This window comes from Colius striatus, chromosome 14 (genome assembly GCF_028858725.1).
Source record: "Colius striatus isolate bColStr4 chromosome 14, bColStr4.1.hap1, whole genome shotgun sequence".
NCBI classification, from domain to species: Eukaryota; Metazoa; Chordata; class Aves; order Coliiformes; family Coliidae; genus Colius; species Colius striatus.
The window spans coordinates 13,648,737-13,666,003 of record NC_084772.1 but is presented as its reverse complement, the minus strand read 5'-3'; the positions used below and the strand labels follow the sequence as shown (position 1 = coordinate 13,666,003).

Below are 17,267 nucleotides of genomic sequence, written 5' to 3'. Positions count from 1 at the left end.
AAATTTCATGGTAAATAAAATCTTTTTACTGACAATGTTGCTGCACCACAGGATAACATTGATTGCCTAGTTACCAAAGAGTAATTTTGGAAATGTCTCAGCACCTTCTTGCTGAAAATATTAATTTAATCTCTCATCTAGCAATTCTTCATCCACCTCACTGTCCACTCATTCAACACACATACCCTGAGCTTTCCTATGAGGATGTTTTGGAAGACAGTGTCAAAAGCCTTGCTGAAGTCAAGGTAGATGATGTCCATTGCTTTCCCTTTATCTAGCCAGCCATCACAGAAGGCTTACAGGTTGGTCAAGCAGGATTTTCTTTTGGCGAATCCATGTTGATTCCTCTTGATAATCTTTTCCTTCATGTGCTTAGAGATGATATCCAGGATGAGCTGCTCTATCACCTTTCCAGGGATGGAGGTGAGGCTGACTGGCATGTAGTTTCCCAGGCACCTCTTCATGCCCTTTTTCAAGACTCAAGTAACATCGACCTTCCTCCAGTCCTCAGGCACCTCACATGTGCTCCATGATTCTTCAGAAATGATGTACAGCTGCTTCAAAACCAAGCAGCTTTGCTACATTGAAATAAGTTCTCAATCTCATAGAAAGTCAGGCCTAAAGTTTGCTAATATTAACATATGATGAAAAAATATGGTTTCATCTGAGAAGAGTTTCACAAATTATCATTTTGTAGATGGTAAAACCTGAGGATAGGTATATAGAAACTTCAATGTGCCTTCAAACATTTCAAAAGACAAGGAACTGAATCGATAAACGCGTACTCAGAGCAAGATAATTTGGTACATTGTACTTGGAATTGATTAAAAATTTCACATGAATCATTTTTTCCACCAAAAAATCCAGATTTTACGTTAAATCAATATTTTCCATATGAAGATATTGACTAGAGCATATTTTGTGTCAGGACAAGTCAAAACACTGCATTTGGATTTGTAGAGCTGGAATGTTTCATTTCAAGTTGAGTTAGCATAAACTTTCATCTGTCTCAGTCTTGATGTTGCTTTCCGTGGCTAAAACTCCCCATGAGCAAAGCTCAGCAGCCAGACTGCACTTTCTGTAATGTACAATGGGTGATCTTTGCTGCTGAATCTTTTCTTCAGATTAACTAGAGTAACTCAAGTGGATGCTGGCTTTCAAAACTCACATGGTTTTTATTCCATTAAAATATTTTTCTTGGATTTTACAGTTGTCATCATCTATTTAAAACTGTTTCATAGAAAGAAGAAGCCTGATATTTCAAATTTTGTTTCTAAGGCAGAGGAGAAGAAACACAAAAAGTCATTGACCTTTCCTATAGATGGAAAGTCTATTTGCACTTCTATGTGTGCTCTCTCTAATTAATCTGATTCTGTTGTTATGTATATAGTTTTCATATTTTATATTGTCTTCTAGGCTACAGAAGATGAACCACCTTATTCTACTTTTTTCATTGTTTTTGGCTCCTGTATTTGCTGACAAAGAAAGACAGGAAACAAAACACAACTTTTCTTCAAACAATGCCAGCCACAAACGTCTGAAGAGAGACTGGATATGGAACCAAATGCATATCAAAGAAGAGATTGATACGCCAATACCGCACCACGTTGGCAAGGTAAATAGCAGTCTGATAGCAATGAATAATTAGAAATGAAGACAGCAAATCAGCATCTTGAAAAGTATTACTCAGTTGCAGTCTAGGCAGAATAGAAGAGGTAAGAAAAAGAAGTAGAAATGCGACTTAATACCAGCATGCTCATGTATTAAGAATGTGGACACAAACTGAGAATACTGCCAAAGGGATTCTAATTCTTTTGAAGAATACAAATAAATTTTAGAGGATGGCAGACATGGAGCATCCACCATGCAGAAACAATTGCATTGCACACAGGCGCACAGTTAGGAAGGAAGTCCGGTGGCTGTTCTATGTTAATATTTTCTGGCAGCTCAAGATTCTTTCAGAATCAGATCCAAAACAAAAGTGCTATGTTTAGGAACACTGTTACACAATCAAAAAATTTGTTTCACAATGTGAAAGCAAATAATTTTGAAAAATAATAACAAGCATTGACCTGCTTGCAAACTCATTTTCTCCAGGGCAGTGCTCATAAAATCCTACGATTAACTGCACATCACCCAGACAAAGTTCTTCCAATCTAGTCTTTCAAACTGAACTACTTTGACACTTTTCAGATAAATGCAGTTGTACGTTTTCCTCCCATGTACAACAATCAACATCTGTCAAGGCTGTCTCGGCAAAGTGAAACAGACCTTTCTGGATCAGTGCTGCTCACTGGCAGAAAGCACGAGAGAGAGAGAGAAAAGAGGCCATAGGGTAGTCTCAGCTAACACAGGGTATCTCTGTTTCATTTCAGACCAATTCAGTAGCAGATTGAGGAAAACGCTTCTATTCCTGGAGCTGTCCTAAATAAGAGTAATTCACTTTGTACTGTGCTCTGTGGTCTTTCAACAGTGGAATGCTTCTGATTACTTTTGCAATGGTTGTGTTCAGCGCATTGCATTTGCAGGATTGAACACTCGATAAACCCTTTTTAAAAGGCCACAGAAGCAGTGTGGCAGAACTGAGTGACAGCTCAGGAATATGCTGATACATTTTGATTTTATCTTTCATGACCTTGGATACTTTCCTTTATATGTTCATCCTCAGTTTTAGAAAAGGCAATCTTGGAAGCCTATACCTTTTACACTGAGTAAGTAAATAACAATTGAGAAAGGAGGCACAGACTATCCTATCTTTGAGACAAGGATGAGGCTATTTCTCGTGTTACATCTCCAGAGTTGTAAAATGTTCTTCAGCAGCCTCAGCAGCCAGAAGCATGATTAAGTATGCAGAATAAAGGAAGAAAATTTTAATGACACATTTCAAAATAGAAAGCAGGAATGAAAGAATATTCAACAGTAAATGACAACTACAGGATAAATCAAATCCTGAATACTAAACAGCTGCAATTTGTGATAACATCAGTAACAAAAGACTAGAAAATCTTGGTCAAACTCAGCAATTATTGATAAATAGCTTGCTGAAACAAGACTGCTGACATAGTGCATGGAAACCTATGGTTTAAACCTTTTATCAGTGTTCTTAGATAGATGAAGGTATAGAAAGGGATGAATAATCAGATTATCTACAGATTAAATAATGTGCAAAATCATTTGATATTGGATCAAACTACATTTTCAATCTGATTAACATTTGTTCCTTTTACCTCATACTTTTTTCACTGTATATAATCCTAAATTGTAAAACCTTTGGGGTGGAAATTTTATCTTACTGTCATAGCAGGAGCCTAAAGACTGCCTATAAAAAAAATTGCACATGAATATACACAGAAAGCTATCAGCTATAGTAGGAATTCTGCTAACTGCTAAGTAGTAGAGAGTAATTGTGAATAATGTCAGTAGCTATAAATATAGATTTGATTCTGTAACTCTGTAAAATCTAAACAAAATCTCTGCTGATTTCAGAAGGTTACTTGCAAACAAGAGTAGTTCAAATTGAATGTGGTGGCCCGTGTTATTTCAGACATAATGAGGTTAACAATTTGTATGTGTTAACTCCATGAACAATTTATATCCTTAGGAAATATGAGTTCTAAAAAGAAAAAAGGCTTCTTTATACATAAGAAGGGAAATTTCAATCTGTATACAAGTTTCATCCTATAACCCTGCATGGTTGTAGCTGCTGTGGTGCTGTTTGTTCAGTAATACACCAGCTAATATCAGAAGTCTTGATAGGTATTCTGGTTTCAAACTGAGCCCAAAGAAGTCCTGTTTGTATGCATCTTTTAGTAGAAACTGTGTTGCATCCGAATGTCAAAGCCCACTTTCATCTCCTCGAATTCAACTTTCCTTCTAGATCACATCAAGCGTAAGGAATGAGAATGCTAAGTATATTATTGAAGGTGAATACGCCAACACCATTTTTAAAGTGCAAGAAAACAGTGGTGATGTGTACGCGTTTGAGAGACTAGACAGGGAAAAGAAAGCAGAGTATGAGCTGACAGCTCTCATTATTGACAAAAGAAACAATCGGTCACTGGAACCTCCATCTAAATTCATTATCAAGGTTTACGATATTAATGACAACGTCCCTGTGTTTGTACAAAAAGTATTCAACGGATCTGTTCCAGAAATGTCACCAGTCGGTACGTTCTTCCATCTCTCATTTCCCTTCATGTCTCTGGTTAAAAAGTAGAATTTATATTAAATATGCTGTTTGAAAATCTTTTTTTTAGGAACTTCGGTCACCAAAGTGACAGCTGTAGATGCTGATGACCCAACAGTCACAGGTCATGCCACAGTTACCTACCAAGTCATTAATGGACACGAATACTTCACAGTTGATGACTCTGGTAGGTCAGATACACCAATCTCCTTACACTTTGTCCTTACCTTCCACTTGGAAGAAAGCAAAGTTTTAAGCCTTTTTCTTTCTAGACAAGGGGGATAATGATTCAGAAATATAATTTTAACCATAATTTAGAAGGATTTTTCATTTGCACTCACACAAGGCCACTGTCTGTATCTGGAAATGAACTAATAAAGTCGGGATATCAGGTGCCAGGACTAAATGAGAAGGTAAATGGTCTTTTTTTCCCATGGATGAATAGACTGACTAGGAGCTAATGTAAGTTCATATTTTCAGTTTAGCGTAGATACTATTCCTTTGATCAAACAGGAAAAAGGAAAAAAAGGAATAAATTCTGAAGCAGCAATCAACAACCAGTAACTATAACTCAACCTTTTGCTCTCTTAAACTTTCTTATTTAAACTTCAACCAGTTTTAAAAATAATGCCAGTATCTCCTGTAACCATACTAGTCCTCTGGAACAAATAATACAGATAAAGAAGTGCTCAGACAAACTCTCTAGATGCTGTAGTGACCAAGTCAGACATTGATAGGGTGCTTCTAAGCAGCCAACAGACATTTAAAGGTATGTATGGTAACAAATCTTCCAAATACTCAATCATGTAGAACAACTTCTAATGTTTCTAGCCTTAGAAAGACACCATTGTAAAAAAGGCAAAAAAATGTTGTCAAATTTAAGAAATGTTGGACATGCTGCAATATCTAATCATATTCAATGTGGCTTTTTTTTCCAAAGGTGTGATTTCTACAACAAGAGCTGATTTAGACAGAGAGAATCAATCAACATATGAAATTATTGTTAAAGCAAAAGATGCTCTAGGATCTTCTGGGGACTCAAGCACAGCTACAGTCATTATCACTTTAACTGACATCAATGACAACTTCCCAGTATTCAAACACCGTAAGTGCACTGTATATGCTCCATCATTTGGAAACCAAGGGCTGACACAAGTAGAATGAATTTATGCCAGCATTCATCACAATTCAACTTTCCTTAAAATTGGACATAAGAAACTTACACATTCAGAAGATCTTCTGTATTTCACTCCCAGCTCCATTTCCTGGGTGATGCACACCTAGAGGAGAAAACAAAAATCAGTGTTAATTCCATCACTTTGTACAAGATTCTGACAATGTTGAGAATTAATTATACTTTTATAAAAAATACATCAAAGTGCTGTCTGTGAAGATACATAACGCTGAATTCTCAGTTAAATACTTTCCTCTACATCTGTAACAAAAAACCAATTTTTAGCTAAGTTTTCACTTTCGTATATACACTCTTTATGTCTTTTTCATTGGTTTTTTTTTTAACAGCATCATTTCACTTCAAAGTTCCTGAAAACATTTCAGTAGGAGGAGAAGTGGGCAGAGTCAAAGTAGAAGATGTCGATGAGCCGCAACATAGAAATACAAAATACAGTTTTGTCAGAGGAGATTACAGGGACACCTTTGAAATTATAGCAAATCCATTCACAAATGAAGGAATCATTAGGCCAAAGAAGGTACTCTCTGTTTTTTTTTAATTCTCAGACCTACTTCATGTGCACTAAGGGGCATTTTGTGCAGAGCAATGCCAAGCTAAGAGTTCATTGATTTCATTGACTTACTGTAAAAAAAATAAAAAAGAAGAGGAAGGACTATAAATCACCTCCTGTAATCCTCAGATTGACAGGGATGTGTTTTCCACTTCCAAATGTCTCCCTGTAACTGTTAAGGCTAGAAATGTCTTTAAGAAGAGAAAACTCTAAGGGAAAAAAAATGAAATACCAAGTGTTCCAAGACCAGCAGCAAGGTCTTCAGCTGTGGTCACAGTAGATACAAGCAGCTTTCTTTCACCAAATGCAGCCCTTTCTCTGCTCTGTCAGGACCTGAGGAATGCATTGCTTGCAACTTCTGCTGAGAGGAGACCACACACACACACACACACTGGATGACTTGGAATCAGCTCATCTTTTAACATGTAGAAGGCAAAGTTTACTCCACTGTTTTGTAACATGCTTTTGGACACGCACATGTCATAATTTTTAATATGCAGCCATGTGAGATAAAATTTCAGCTGCTAGATAAACACTATCGCTTCCACTTGCAATGTCTACTCAAAGAGTAAAACAAGAGCCACCACAGTTAACTACTGTGTGTATTTCATGGTGCTTTTATAATATTGAGAAATAGTGCAAAGGGATCCAAACTTTGAAAAGTGATAGTCTGGACATTTCCTACTGCCCTAGCTCCTGGCCTTCCTTCCGTTGTGTGATTCATTTTACAACCTCAGTCAATGGGAACAACAAGGAAGCAGATGCCATTTATCATTAAATGCCCCAGCTATCAGTCAGTGCATGAAGTCTGCTATGAAGTCTGCCTTGAATGACGTCAGAACAGAAAGCCTGGCCAAAAACAGAAGAATCTGATCCCTAACTTTTGAGAAAAAGTAGCTAAACAAGCTTTGGTAGCTACAGAATTACAAAAGGAAAATTAGTTAAACTGAGAAATACTTGCTGAACTTAGAATACTGGATGAATCTTTTAAAAAACAGAAGTTGCTCAAGTCACTCTATGAAAGAGAAGTTCAGTTGGGAAATGCTCTCCCAAGAGTCTAGCTAAGATGCAACTTGGTAATATTTCCAACCCTGAATTAAAGTACGAAGCTTAAACTTGCATACTTTGCTAATGCAAAGTTTCCCTACACATCTCTAAAGCAAGAATCTGTTTGTCTTTACTCTAGCCCTTGGACTTTGAAAAAGTAGCAGAATACAGATTTGACATTGAAGCAACAGATCCCACAGTTGATCTTCGCTACTTTAAATCTGGTGGCTCTAGGAGCATTTCATCAGTCACCATTGAAGTCACTGATGTTGATGAGCCTCCTGTCTTCCTTAAACTACCATATGAATTCAAAGTAAAGGAAAATGATGCAGAAGTAAGAACACTTGGTTCAGTTTGGGCACAAGACCCTGATGCAGCTAAACGGAAAATCAGGTAACACGACACTAGCTTTAGTAATCCTACTTTAAAGTGGAGAATTTGTTAATGATTCAAATAATTTGACAAAGAACTGAGACTTTAGCCCTATTTTTCAGAATCTGCATGCCAAAAAAAAAAAAATCATGTTTTTCCCAGCACCACAGCCATATATATGGTAACTGGCAAATATGAACATTAATTACATTTATCCATCTAATTATCACCTAAACCTACTGATAGAACAGTTGCACATTTATGGGAAAATGCATAATCCTGGATATCTGTAGTGGTTTTACCCGGCCCAGGTTTTTGGCAGCCAGGGGCAGTGCAGGTGGTTACAGGGGTGATTTCTTTAAACAAAAATTTGCCAGATGTTTCCCCTGTAGCTGACCAATGTCAGTCAATTCTAAAATGGACACACAGGTGACCAAGGCCTGGCCAATTAGTGACTGAGGTAACACCTCTGTTAATAAGATATTTGAGAAGGGGAAGAAGTTGCTGTGCAGTTGCTAAACTGTAACAATATCTTTACATAGTTAGATTTTTTATTGCAATAACTCACTCAAGCATGTGCTTTGAAAAGAAAACACACTTCTGAAACAGCAAAAGACAATAATCTGGAAACTTTTCTGACTTATATATTTTGCTCTCACAGCTTGCATAATTTTAGAGAGACTGCCTGGTCAAGATATTAACATAATTTGTCACACAAGAACTCTCTGACCTTCCACTAGGAAGAATTGAAGTGAAACACAGTGTTATCACCTTTGCATTGACATATCTCCTTTTAAACAAAAAACAGATTCATTCGACGAAGGACTAGTCCTAGTGGAGACTATATTAGGGTGTCCGATACTGGAATTATTCAGCTTCCCAAGCCCCTGGACAGAGAATTTAGTTCCTCATACAACATCACTGTGGCAGCTCAGGAAATCCTTGAAGATGGTAAGTGCCATCCACTACCTTATTTGAAATAAATCAGTGTACAACTCAACAGCAGGACTGCAGCCTATCAAACGAGAAAGCCGGAACCTGACAGCCTGTTTCCACTAAGCTATGAATGAAAGAGGTGCTTGGTGGGTTTCCACAAGAATCTTCCAAATCAAATGAGTACTTACAAATAGATCACACAAAGTTTTAAGATTTGGCCCCTAGCTATTGTGAAAATGCATTCAGTTTGTTACTAGAAATAAAAAAGGTATGAAGAGGGGAAGCAGCCTGGGAAACAGAGAGAAGCCTGTGGTTTGAGCATAAACATCCCAACTAGCTTCACCCACTTACACAGTTACAAAAACCCCCTCCCACGCTGCTGCCCCAGGAGCACTGCTGCACAGAGATCTCCACATTGCTTTGCTCAGGCTCAGGAAGCAGGGAGCACCTGAGGGCCAATCCCAAGTTGGTTTGGGAGAGGTTGGCTTTTTCTGGAGGGTGAAAGATATTTAAGAAGACACATGGCTTGTTCTGTGCCAGTTGTCTTGGTGCCAGAGAATGATGCTGGATATTATGGCCATACAGCGTGATGAATTAGGAAGTCATAAGCAATTGTCGTTTTCTTCCTCATAGATCCTTGATAATTTAATCCAATAGGAAAATATCTGAATTTGGCAAAGGAAAAGTTTAAATTAGTGATGAGCTAGAAAGTCTCCATATTTGTCATGCAGGAGGCACAGAGCTGAACACAGATAGTGGAAAGGAGGGGCTAGACAATGCTGAGATTCCAGACATCTGAGAGACCTGTACTGTTGTTATTGTCATTTCAGGTCGTCTTTCTGACAGAGAATCACATGCCCATGTTCACGTAATAGTTGCTGACGAAAATGATAATGCTCCAGAACTTGTTTATCTTGAGGAACCCAGAGTGTGTGAAAATGCTGCACCAGGAAAGGTGAGACAGGAGGAAGAGTTTTTCCCTTAAACCTGACTTACTTGCAAGCTCAAGTCAAAGATATCTTTTAATAAAATGTAGTCTGTTTTCATACTCAAGCACCTGATCGTTTCACTGATTTCCAAAATGTCAGTGGTCAGAAATCTCTCCTCAGGACTTTACAGTGTCAGAATATTGAATTTTATCTGCTTATACACATGAGCTGCACAGTTCTTCTCCCTCCAGGCTTTTAAGTATGTACGTGCATTAGCAATTGAACTGTGAAGTACAGTCAAGCCTTGAAGAGCAAAAATTAGCAATTCAGTTTCAGCACACAAACATCCACACATGATACTGAGAATGAAACCATTTCAAAATACTATGAGAAATGCTGTTGCATACAACAGTACTGTGGTATTCATCAGTATCTGCATGTACAAATAGTGTTAGTATTTGTGTGTTTAAATGTTTGACTTCAGACACCAGCATTTAGCTCATATACCTACTGTTTGTTTAATTAAGAGACTGTCACAGACTGAACTTTCCGATGTAATCTGTTAGAACATTCAACATATTATTTCACTTTTAATTCATTTTTTAAATACATTTGGAACATTATCATATTTATATTTTGTGTGTCTACTCTACCTCAGTTTGAGGTTTTCAAAAGCATGTCAGTCAGGAGTGGCAGTCTCAGTGACATTCATTGAATGAGAGTCACATTTCCAAGAAGACAGCCAGCTTGAGTATTTGAATGCACCTTATGTCTTTGAGCATAAGATTTTCTAATTATTATTATTTCATTTCACAAGATTACCTCTTTTGTTTCCCACCTGTGAATGAAGGGGTAGGACTGCTCTTTTTAAAGACCTACAAGAAAATTATATGCCTTGAAAGCACTACAAGAGGAGCATCATAATATATCTTTGTCCTGCCCTTTACTGAAGGGTCATAAAAGACACACAGCCTAGCTCTAACTTAAACACTGTAAGCAGTTCTATCACTGGAGGCAAAGTATATTGAAAATTATGACCTCTTCCATCTTTATAGGTAATCATCAGGATTTCAGCTACTGACAAGGATGAAATATCACCTAGAGGATTTTTCAAATACTCCTTGGCCACAGAAGATAGCAACTTCTCCTTGGTTGAGAACTATGGTAATGCAATGCATTTTCTCAGCTAGCAGAAGTAAGATACTAGGTCACGAGGAAAAGCTGTAGCAATGACCCATGATTTGTCTAGCTGTGCTAAGTAACAATTGATTTTTAAAGGCTTAACTTACTGAAAAGACATGTTGTTTGTTGCCACCCAAATCTCACCAGGTTCCCTAAAGGCTGACTCTGTCTAAGGGGAAGATGTACCAAGTGACTGATAATCTATAAGGAAAATCTGGTCGAGATTATCACTTAATTAGATGTCATTACTTCTTCCAGATAACACAGCTAATATCACTGTCAAATATGGACAGTTTAACCGTGAACTTGCCAAAATCCACTACCTGCCTGTCATCATCTCAGACAACGGTGATCCTGAGCTCAGCAGCACAAATACACTTGTCATCAGCGTCTGCAAGTGTAATGAAAAAGGCAACTTCACTTTTTGTGAGGAAAGAGCTAAACAAGTTGGAGTTAGTATCCAAGCACTGGTGGCAATTTTTATCTGTATCTTTACAATCATTGGTAAGTATTTTGTAATGTTCTCAGAGTTTAAATGTTTCGGGTTTTTTTCTTAACTGAGATCTACAAAAACTTTGTGTCTAAATAATAGTCACAAAAGCCCGGGGATGTAGTAGAGTCATCATCACTCGAGGTGTTTAAGAGACAGTTGGATGTTGCACTTAGGGAAATGGTCTAGCAGTTGATAAGGCTAGGGGAAAGGCTGGACTCAATGATCTTAAAGGTCTCTTCCAGCTGAAATGGTTCTATGATTCTATTTGATCCATCTCACTTGCTCTTTCTATTTGGCCTGTTAGCATAAGCTCTTCATTCTATTGTACAGGCTGAGTAACTGCAGAAGTTATGGTACATTTGCATAATACACTTGATTTACTGTTTCTGTCACATGCAGCTACGAAACAGGAAATTTGTGCTGGGGTAATAACAATAGGATTCCTGTTTCCAAAGGCTGAACTAGTTTGGAAACCCCTTAAACACTACAGTGAACACATATACATAAATGAATCTGTAACAAATCAGCAGACCAGTACTTATCTGCTACATTTGGAATCTGTCAGAGAAGGGGCGGCATTTTTTCTTGCTTGAGAAGAGGCCACCTTTGTAATTACGACACAGTACCACTAAAAGATTTACCAGTTGAAGGCAGTAATTGATTCAATGAGCTTGTGACACTATGCATTTGTGCTTAAGAGCTTAAGTTGTAAAATTCCTGGTCAGACTGAACTGCTTCCAAGCACACAAATCCTAAAGCTAAACAGTGTTTTAAACTATTTTTTAAATATGTTTAAAAAAAAAAAAATAACACTGAAAAAACCCCACTTCAGACTAAGTTACATATCTTAAATGCATTTGGGTTTACTTCCTTATTTACACATGCTCATCTAAGTTTTCTTTGCAGTAATCGCATTGCTAATTCTTCTAAGAAAGAGACACAAGAAGGATTTGAGCGGTCTTGGGAGGAATGTGGCAGAGATTCATGAGCAGCTTGTCACTTACGATGAAGAAGGCGGTGGTGAAATGGATACCACTAGTTATGATGTATCTGTACTCAACTCTGTCCGCAAGAACGGTATAAAGCCAGAAGCAGTTCCCTCTCCATATGCGCAAGTCCAAAAGCCTCCTGGAAATACAACTTCTGGTGCTGGAGAAATGGAAATGATGATTGAGGTTAAGAAGGACGAAGCTGACAATGACAGGGATTTGCTGCCATATGACACACTTCACATTTATGGCTACGAAGGTGCCGAGTCCATTGCAGAATCTCTCAGTTCTTTGGCATCAGGGTCCTCAGACTCAGATATCGATTATGACTTTCTAAATGACTGGGGACCCAGGTTTAAAATGTTAGCTGAGTTGTATGGATCAGAACCAAATGAAGATTTTGTGTATTAAGTTCAAATTAGCCATGATTTTTCTCCCTCTCACCCCAGTTAGACATTAAGAGCCTGTCAATGGCCAAAGAAGAACTCAGAGCTCTTCACTTAAGCCATACTAGGACTTCAAACAGATGTGAAAAAACACCCGACAACAGTAGGGTTAAAAAGAAACACAACAGATATTGTATATTGACCTCCCCCAGCACTGCTATCCTTGCTAACATTCATCTCTTTCCCCAAAATTGAGCACAAGGACCTGCTTGAGTCTTCTAGGACGCAACTCCTCTCCCTATCCAGACAGATGCTGCTTAAAAAGAGGGTTTGGTCCCATTTTCTCCTTCATTCCTCTCCTTCTGTACTGTTTTCATCCACACACATTTGAGGTCAGCCACTGGAACAGAGATGTTCAGTGGCATTGGGAAGGAATGTTTTGAATAACCTTCTGTATCTCCAGCCAGCTGGTTTCCCTGGCCCTCTTGTAACATCTTTATTGATATTCCACACTTATGCTTACCCAGTAGAGGAGAGGAGGAACATATGGTCTATCACTTAATATTAGAAATTATTCCATTACTTTCAAAAACAGGCATGATTTTTCCTTCTTTCCAATCTAGTAATTATTCTTGCTTTATAGTCCTCTACTACATACATGAGTTACTAAAGATAAAATTAGGCAGGATTTTAGATGCACAATCTGTTTTCATCTGTCATTTTTTAACGGCCTGATGATGATTTCAGGCACCTTTCTGGCTTGCTAGAATTTGTTCTAGCTAGCAGCAAAATTGTTTTTTTCTATTTCTTCCTGTAAATAGGATCTCAGTGTCACGCAACAGAACATATCCTGCAGGGCAGGAAACATGGAGATGGGGGGAATGTTAAGACTCCAATACTGTAAATCTCTCTCAAAGGCAACATAGATCTCTCTAGATTTCTAATGAGGTTGAATAGATTTTTTATTCAACATTATTAAAGCAATTGTATTTTTTCAGGGAGAAACAAGTGAAGGGCCTCATTACTGTGAAACTGTTTTGATTTTTTCTAAGCAGGTACTGTAAAATGGGTATTTTCCACCTATGAAAATATTGTAGACTTGTAAACCAGAATGCTACACACCCACACATTTGTCTGCATAAAAGAACCACAAAGTCAGGTTTTGGAGCTGCATCTCTGTCCCTGGTAAGCGTGTGTTTAATTTCTCACCTGATGAAGAGCCACAGAATGAACAGAATGAAACTTTCCACGCAGAAAGTTACCCAGTCAAATACATCTTGTAAAAAGCGGGTCTCTTAGGACAATGGCCTCTGGCTTCTGGAAATGCAGATTCCTGTTGCTTTCAACAGGAGCAGAGTCCTACCACACAGATACTCAGTTCTGCAGAATCTGTGCTGGAGCTGTATGTATTAGTTTAGTTGATTTGATTATTTAAATTTGGTAGCTAACCAAATAATACTAAATTTTTATATTTTTTTTTCTAAAATCAGTAGAATGGAACCTCACAAATTTGCTTTTCACATATTCACGTCATCTCAAATTTACACTCTCTTCCCTCAAAATGCTTTCTTGGTGGGAAATAGTCAAGCACTATAATATGGTCTCACATTAGTCCTCACTGCTATAAAAAGTTGCCCAATAACACAATCATTCAAATTTTCAAAGATGAACTAAAGGAACACTAAGTAGAATTCTGTCCATCAGTCAAATCAGCTTTGGACCACATCCTTTATAAAAGAAGTACACTTTGGGATGACAGTCTTTGTTTGATTTTTAATGTGTTCATTTTCTTCTGTTCTGCTTAATCCAGTGTATGCTAATGAGGTTCCACATGTTAGTATATTATAAGGAATGCTAACTAATAATACTTACAGTTTAAGGTTTTCATCAGTAATTAAGGTATTGGCTATCAACAGGTAAAGTTAATTATGAAATTATTTAGTGCAGTAAGTACTTTGGTAAGCATCATCCAGATAGTATTACCTGTAATTGCTATTTTTAAGCTTGTTTTATAAAGCTATTTTAGGGAACACTGTATCAAGTTCCACTGTATAAAGATGTTTGCACTGGATAGTTTCTTTTTATATTCCTGTACTGTATTTTTTTTTTTACTACATAAAAACCAATCTCAAGTTTGGATTTTCTGTGCATCAACGAGTTTCTCACAGAAGACAATACCAGGCTTTGTATCACAGTGAACTCAATCCTAAAAAACACTGGTATCTACACTCTAATCAAACTCAAACTAGACACAAATTCACAAAAGGACTTTCTTTACAAGATGGTTTCTCCTTCTCTCTGGAAAGACGTCAGTAAAACTCCTGGGATAAGGCAGAGAAAAGCCCCAACAGTGCAGTCTGGTTTCAGCAGCTGGTAAGGCTGAACCCTCTGACTTTGGAGGCTTCGTGTGTGCCAGTGCTACAGTATGCATTCAATTTCCGAACAGATGTTTGGTGTTTTAGCAGCCAGGCATCAGGGTGATTTTGAACCACTATGCTTACTGAAATCCTGCCCTTTTTCCTACTGGAAAAATACTCCTCTCAAATGGTGAAGGACACACTGCCAAAGGGGAAGAACAAACATCCCAGGTCAGTGCATCCCACCCATCTGCAGGGAACTAGGCATATGCCCAGTATCTGAGAGGTCTATCAGTGCTGCCTCACTGGGAAAAAAGGCTAATACCCCCAGCACCATCACCCAGCCCCAGGTCTGCTGTCTTCCTTTTCTCTGGTCTGCTGCTACAGACATATGCAAGCAGGATTACTCTGCAGTACCAAAACACAAAAAAAATCCTTTCTCATCGGCCAGATAAGGTATGACAGAACACACTTGTGACAGAAAAAAAGGGGAAAAAAGACTCCTAAATTGCAGCTTTAGATAGTCCAGTCTCTTGCCATTTCTTTTTGTGACTAATAAAAACTACTCCAATACATTCCCAAGATTATTCTAACACTTAAAAAAAATAAAAATCACACTAGTTTTCCCCAGATATGGCACTTATAATTTACAAAGCCTGGAATAAAGCAAAAAAGTTCAATTCCTTCAGTGCTAATTGCCACGAGCAAACTCCAGATCAAGCACACTTTAGCACAACTTGTATTAAAAACACAATAGAAGTGCTAATTATGTTATAATGAAATGCATTTTTCCATAGAAAGCATTTGATTAAACAGCTACTTGCAACTTGTAGCTGCAGAGATTCTCATAAAGGTTTTTATTATTCATTTAATTAATATGCATTTTCATCTCTTATCCCTAAAAATATAGCATAAATTATTATTTTGCTACATTCAGACACAGAAGTTCATGCCATTTAATAAAGGGGGTTTTTTTTACTCCTACTTCATTACAAATTTTTATGAAATAATGACTTATGATGAGAATCCTTGATAGATTCTCGAAGCAGCAATGGAAAGCTGTTTGAATACGAACACCTGGCATGCTGCCACACTTCCCAGATAGGTGAGCTAAGGTCCAGTTACTAAAACAAACTCTCATTCTTCAAAGAAAGAAAGAACAACTGTATCAGGTATTATCTGATTATAGTCCAGTAATACAGATACACTGTCAGGAAGAATATAATAGCAAATCCAGTGAGAACAGAAGGATTAGTTATAAAAGGAAAAAAATAATCTTTTCTGAGTTCTTGTCCTTCAATTAGTGTGTTCTTCCTTTTTCTCCTTTCAGCAACAAGGGCTTAGAATGGTACCAGAAGGGACCAGCCAACCTGGCAATCAGACCTGCTCAAGCACAGGTATCATCAACCAGCCAGGATAAGCTGCAGTGAGCAAGCCATGTAAAGCCACACTAGTTTTCTGAAGCATTGTTCTGCGAACAGACCCATCTATATACATTTATTTTAAATGTTTATATGCATATGTCACATGCAAGGGAAACGCTCCTGGTGGTAGTAAACATGCAGATATACTATCCTATTTATCTAGAAGTAATATACACTTATTTCTATTATATTTGAGGTGAGGCTAGGACAGAAAAAAAGAATAACTGCCAGCTTTCCTGACCTATTCTCCCTTCCTATTTTTTTTTTTTTTAAATAAATGTTTCAGCTTTGAGGAAGCAAGAAATAAAATTCTTGTGGTTTTACCTTCACATGCTTTCTGGAATGGAAGAAATCACCAAGGTGATATCTTTCCCACTTAAGAAGCGATCACAATTTTACTGTAGCACAAGTCATCAGGTCTTACCAGGAACTGAATAAAAGTCCGATTAGATCAAAGTGGATGATTTAGCCTAAATCTAGTCCATAGAAAAAGCACGATAGAAAACAATACAGCAAAGACATTCTTTCAGTCTTCAGCAGAAAAAGGAAAAGAAAACAAAACCAGCAAAACTTTTTTTTGAGCAAGAAAAACCCATGGATCTTTGCTGACCTCTCTTAGCTTCCTGACTTTGTTCCTACTCGACCTGAAATAAAAAGGAGAAACAGCGTTTCCTTCCTTATTCCCATTGAGAGGCTGTCCCACCTGCTTTCCCACAAGACTCTCTTAACTCATTGTAGTCATCAATGCCACAATCAATCATAAACCTCTGAAATTTTTTCATTCCTCACTAAAAAGGAATCCCTACTTGAAAGCCTGTTCTCTGAATGAAGTTACCAAAAGAAGTAAAATGAAGCAAGGCAGAGTCCACCAGGCAAACACATCTCAAAAATAAGGCAAATAAGCTGTTTCGGAATGTCAATAACATCTGGACTGCAAATGGCCCAAGGAACAGTTCTGGCAGCCTCACTGGAGCTCAAGGTCTGACCTGCAATGCCCCTTCAGTACAATTTCAAATGAAAAGGTTCAAAAGGAGGCATCACGTAGCCATCTGCTGGCCTGACCCACAGAAAACCCCCAACACTGCAGATATTCCTTGGGACAATGTCTGGACACTACAAACTACTTTTATGCAACTGGGGCAGCACAGAGAAAACAGACTGACATGTGAGTCCAAATTCTGTCATTTTAAAATATCTTTTCTGAACAACTGCTCAAGCCTTCCC

At 37.8% G+C, this 17,267-nt stretch overlaps 1 protein-coding gene across 2 annotated transcripts in view; it reads left to right on the top strand.

Moving 5' to 3' along the window:
* The window catches only part of CDH5 (cadherin 5), a 30,273-nt gene extending 14,793 nt beyond the window's left edge, over positions 1–15,480 (top strand). For both annotated transcript variants that reach the window (XM_010197655.2, XM_062007909.1), the window contains 11 exons: positions 1,417–1,615; positions 3,878–4,166; positions 4,257–4,373; positions 5,127–5,291; positions 5,708–5,895; positions 7,115–7,368; positions 8,156–8,298; positions 9,114–9,238; positions 10,268–10,376; positions 10,653–10,898; positions 11,794–15,480. In XM_010197655.2, coding sequence (XP_010195957.2) covers positions 1,427–1,615; positions 3,878–4,166; positions 4,257–4,373; positions 5,127–5,291; positions 5,708–5,895; positions 7,115–7,368; positions 8,156–8,298; positions 9,114–9,238; positions 10,268–10,376; positions 10,653–10,898; positions 11,794–12,287 — 2,319 coding nt within the window. In that variant the 5' untranslated portion in view covers positions 1,417–1,426 and the 3' untranslated portion in view covers positions 12,288–15,480. The remainder of the gene's footprint in view (positions 1–1,416; positions 1,616–3,877; positions 4,167–4,256; positions 4,374–5,126; positions 5,292–5,707; positions 5,896–7,114; positions 7,369–8,155; positions 8,299–9,113; positions 9,239–10,267; positions 10,377–10,652; positions 10,899–11,793) is intronic.
* The last annotated feature ends 1,787 nt before the right edge of the window (positions 15,481–17,267 follow it).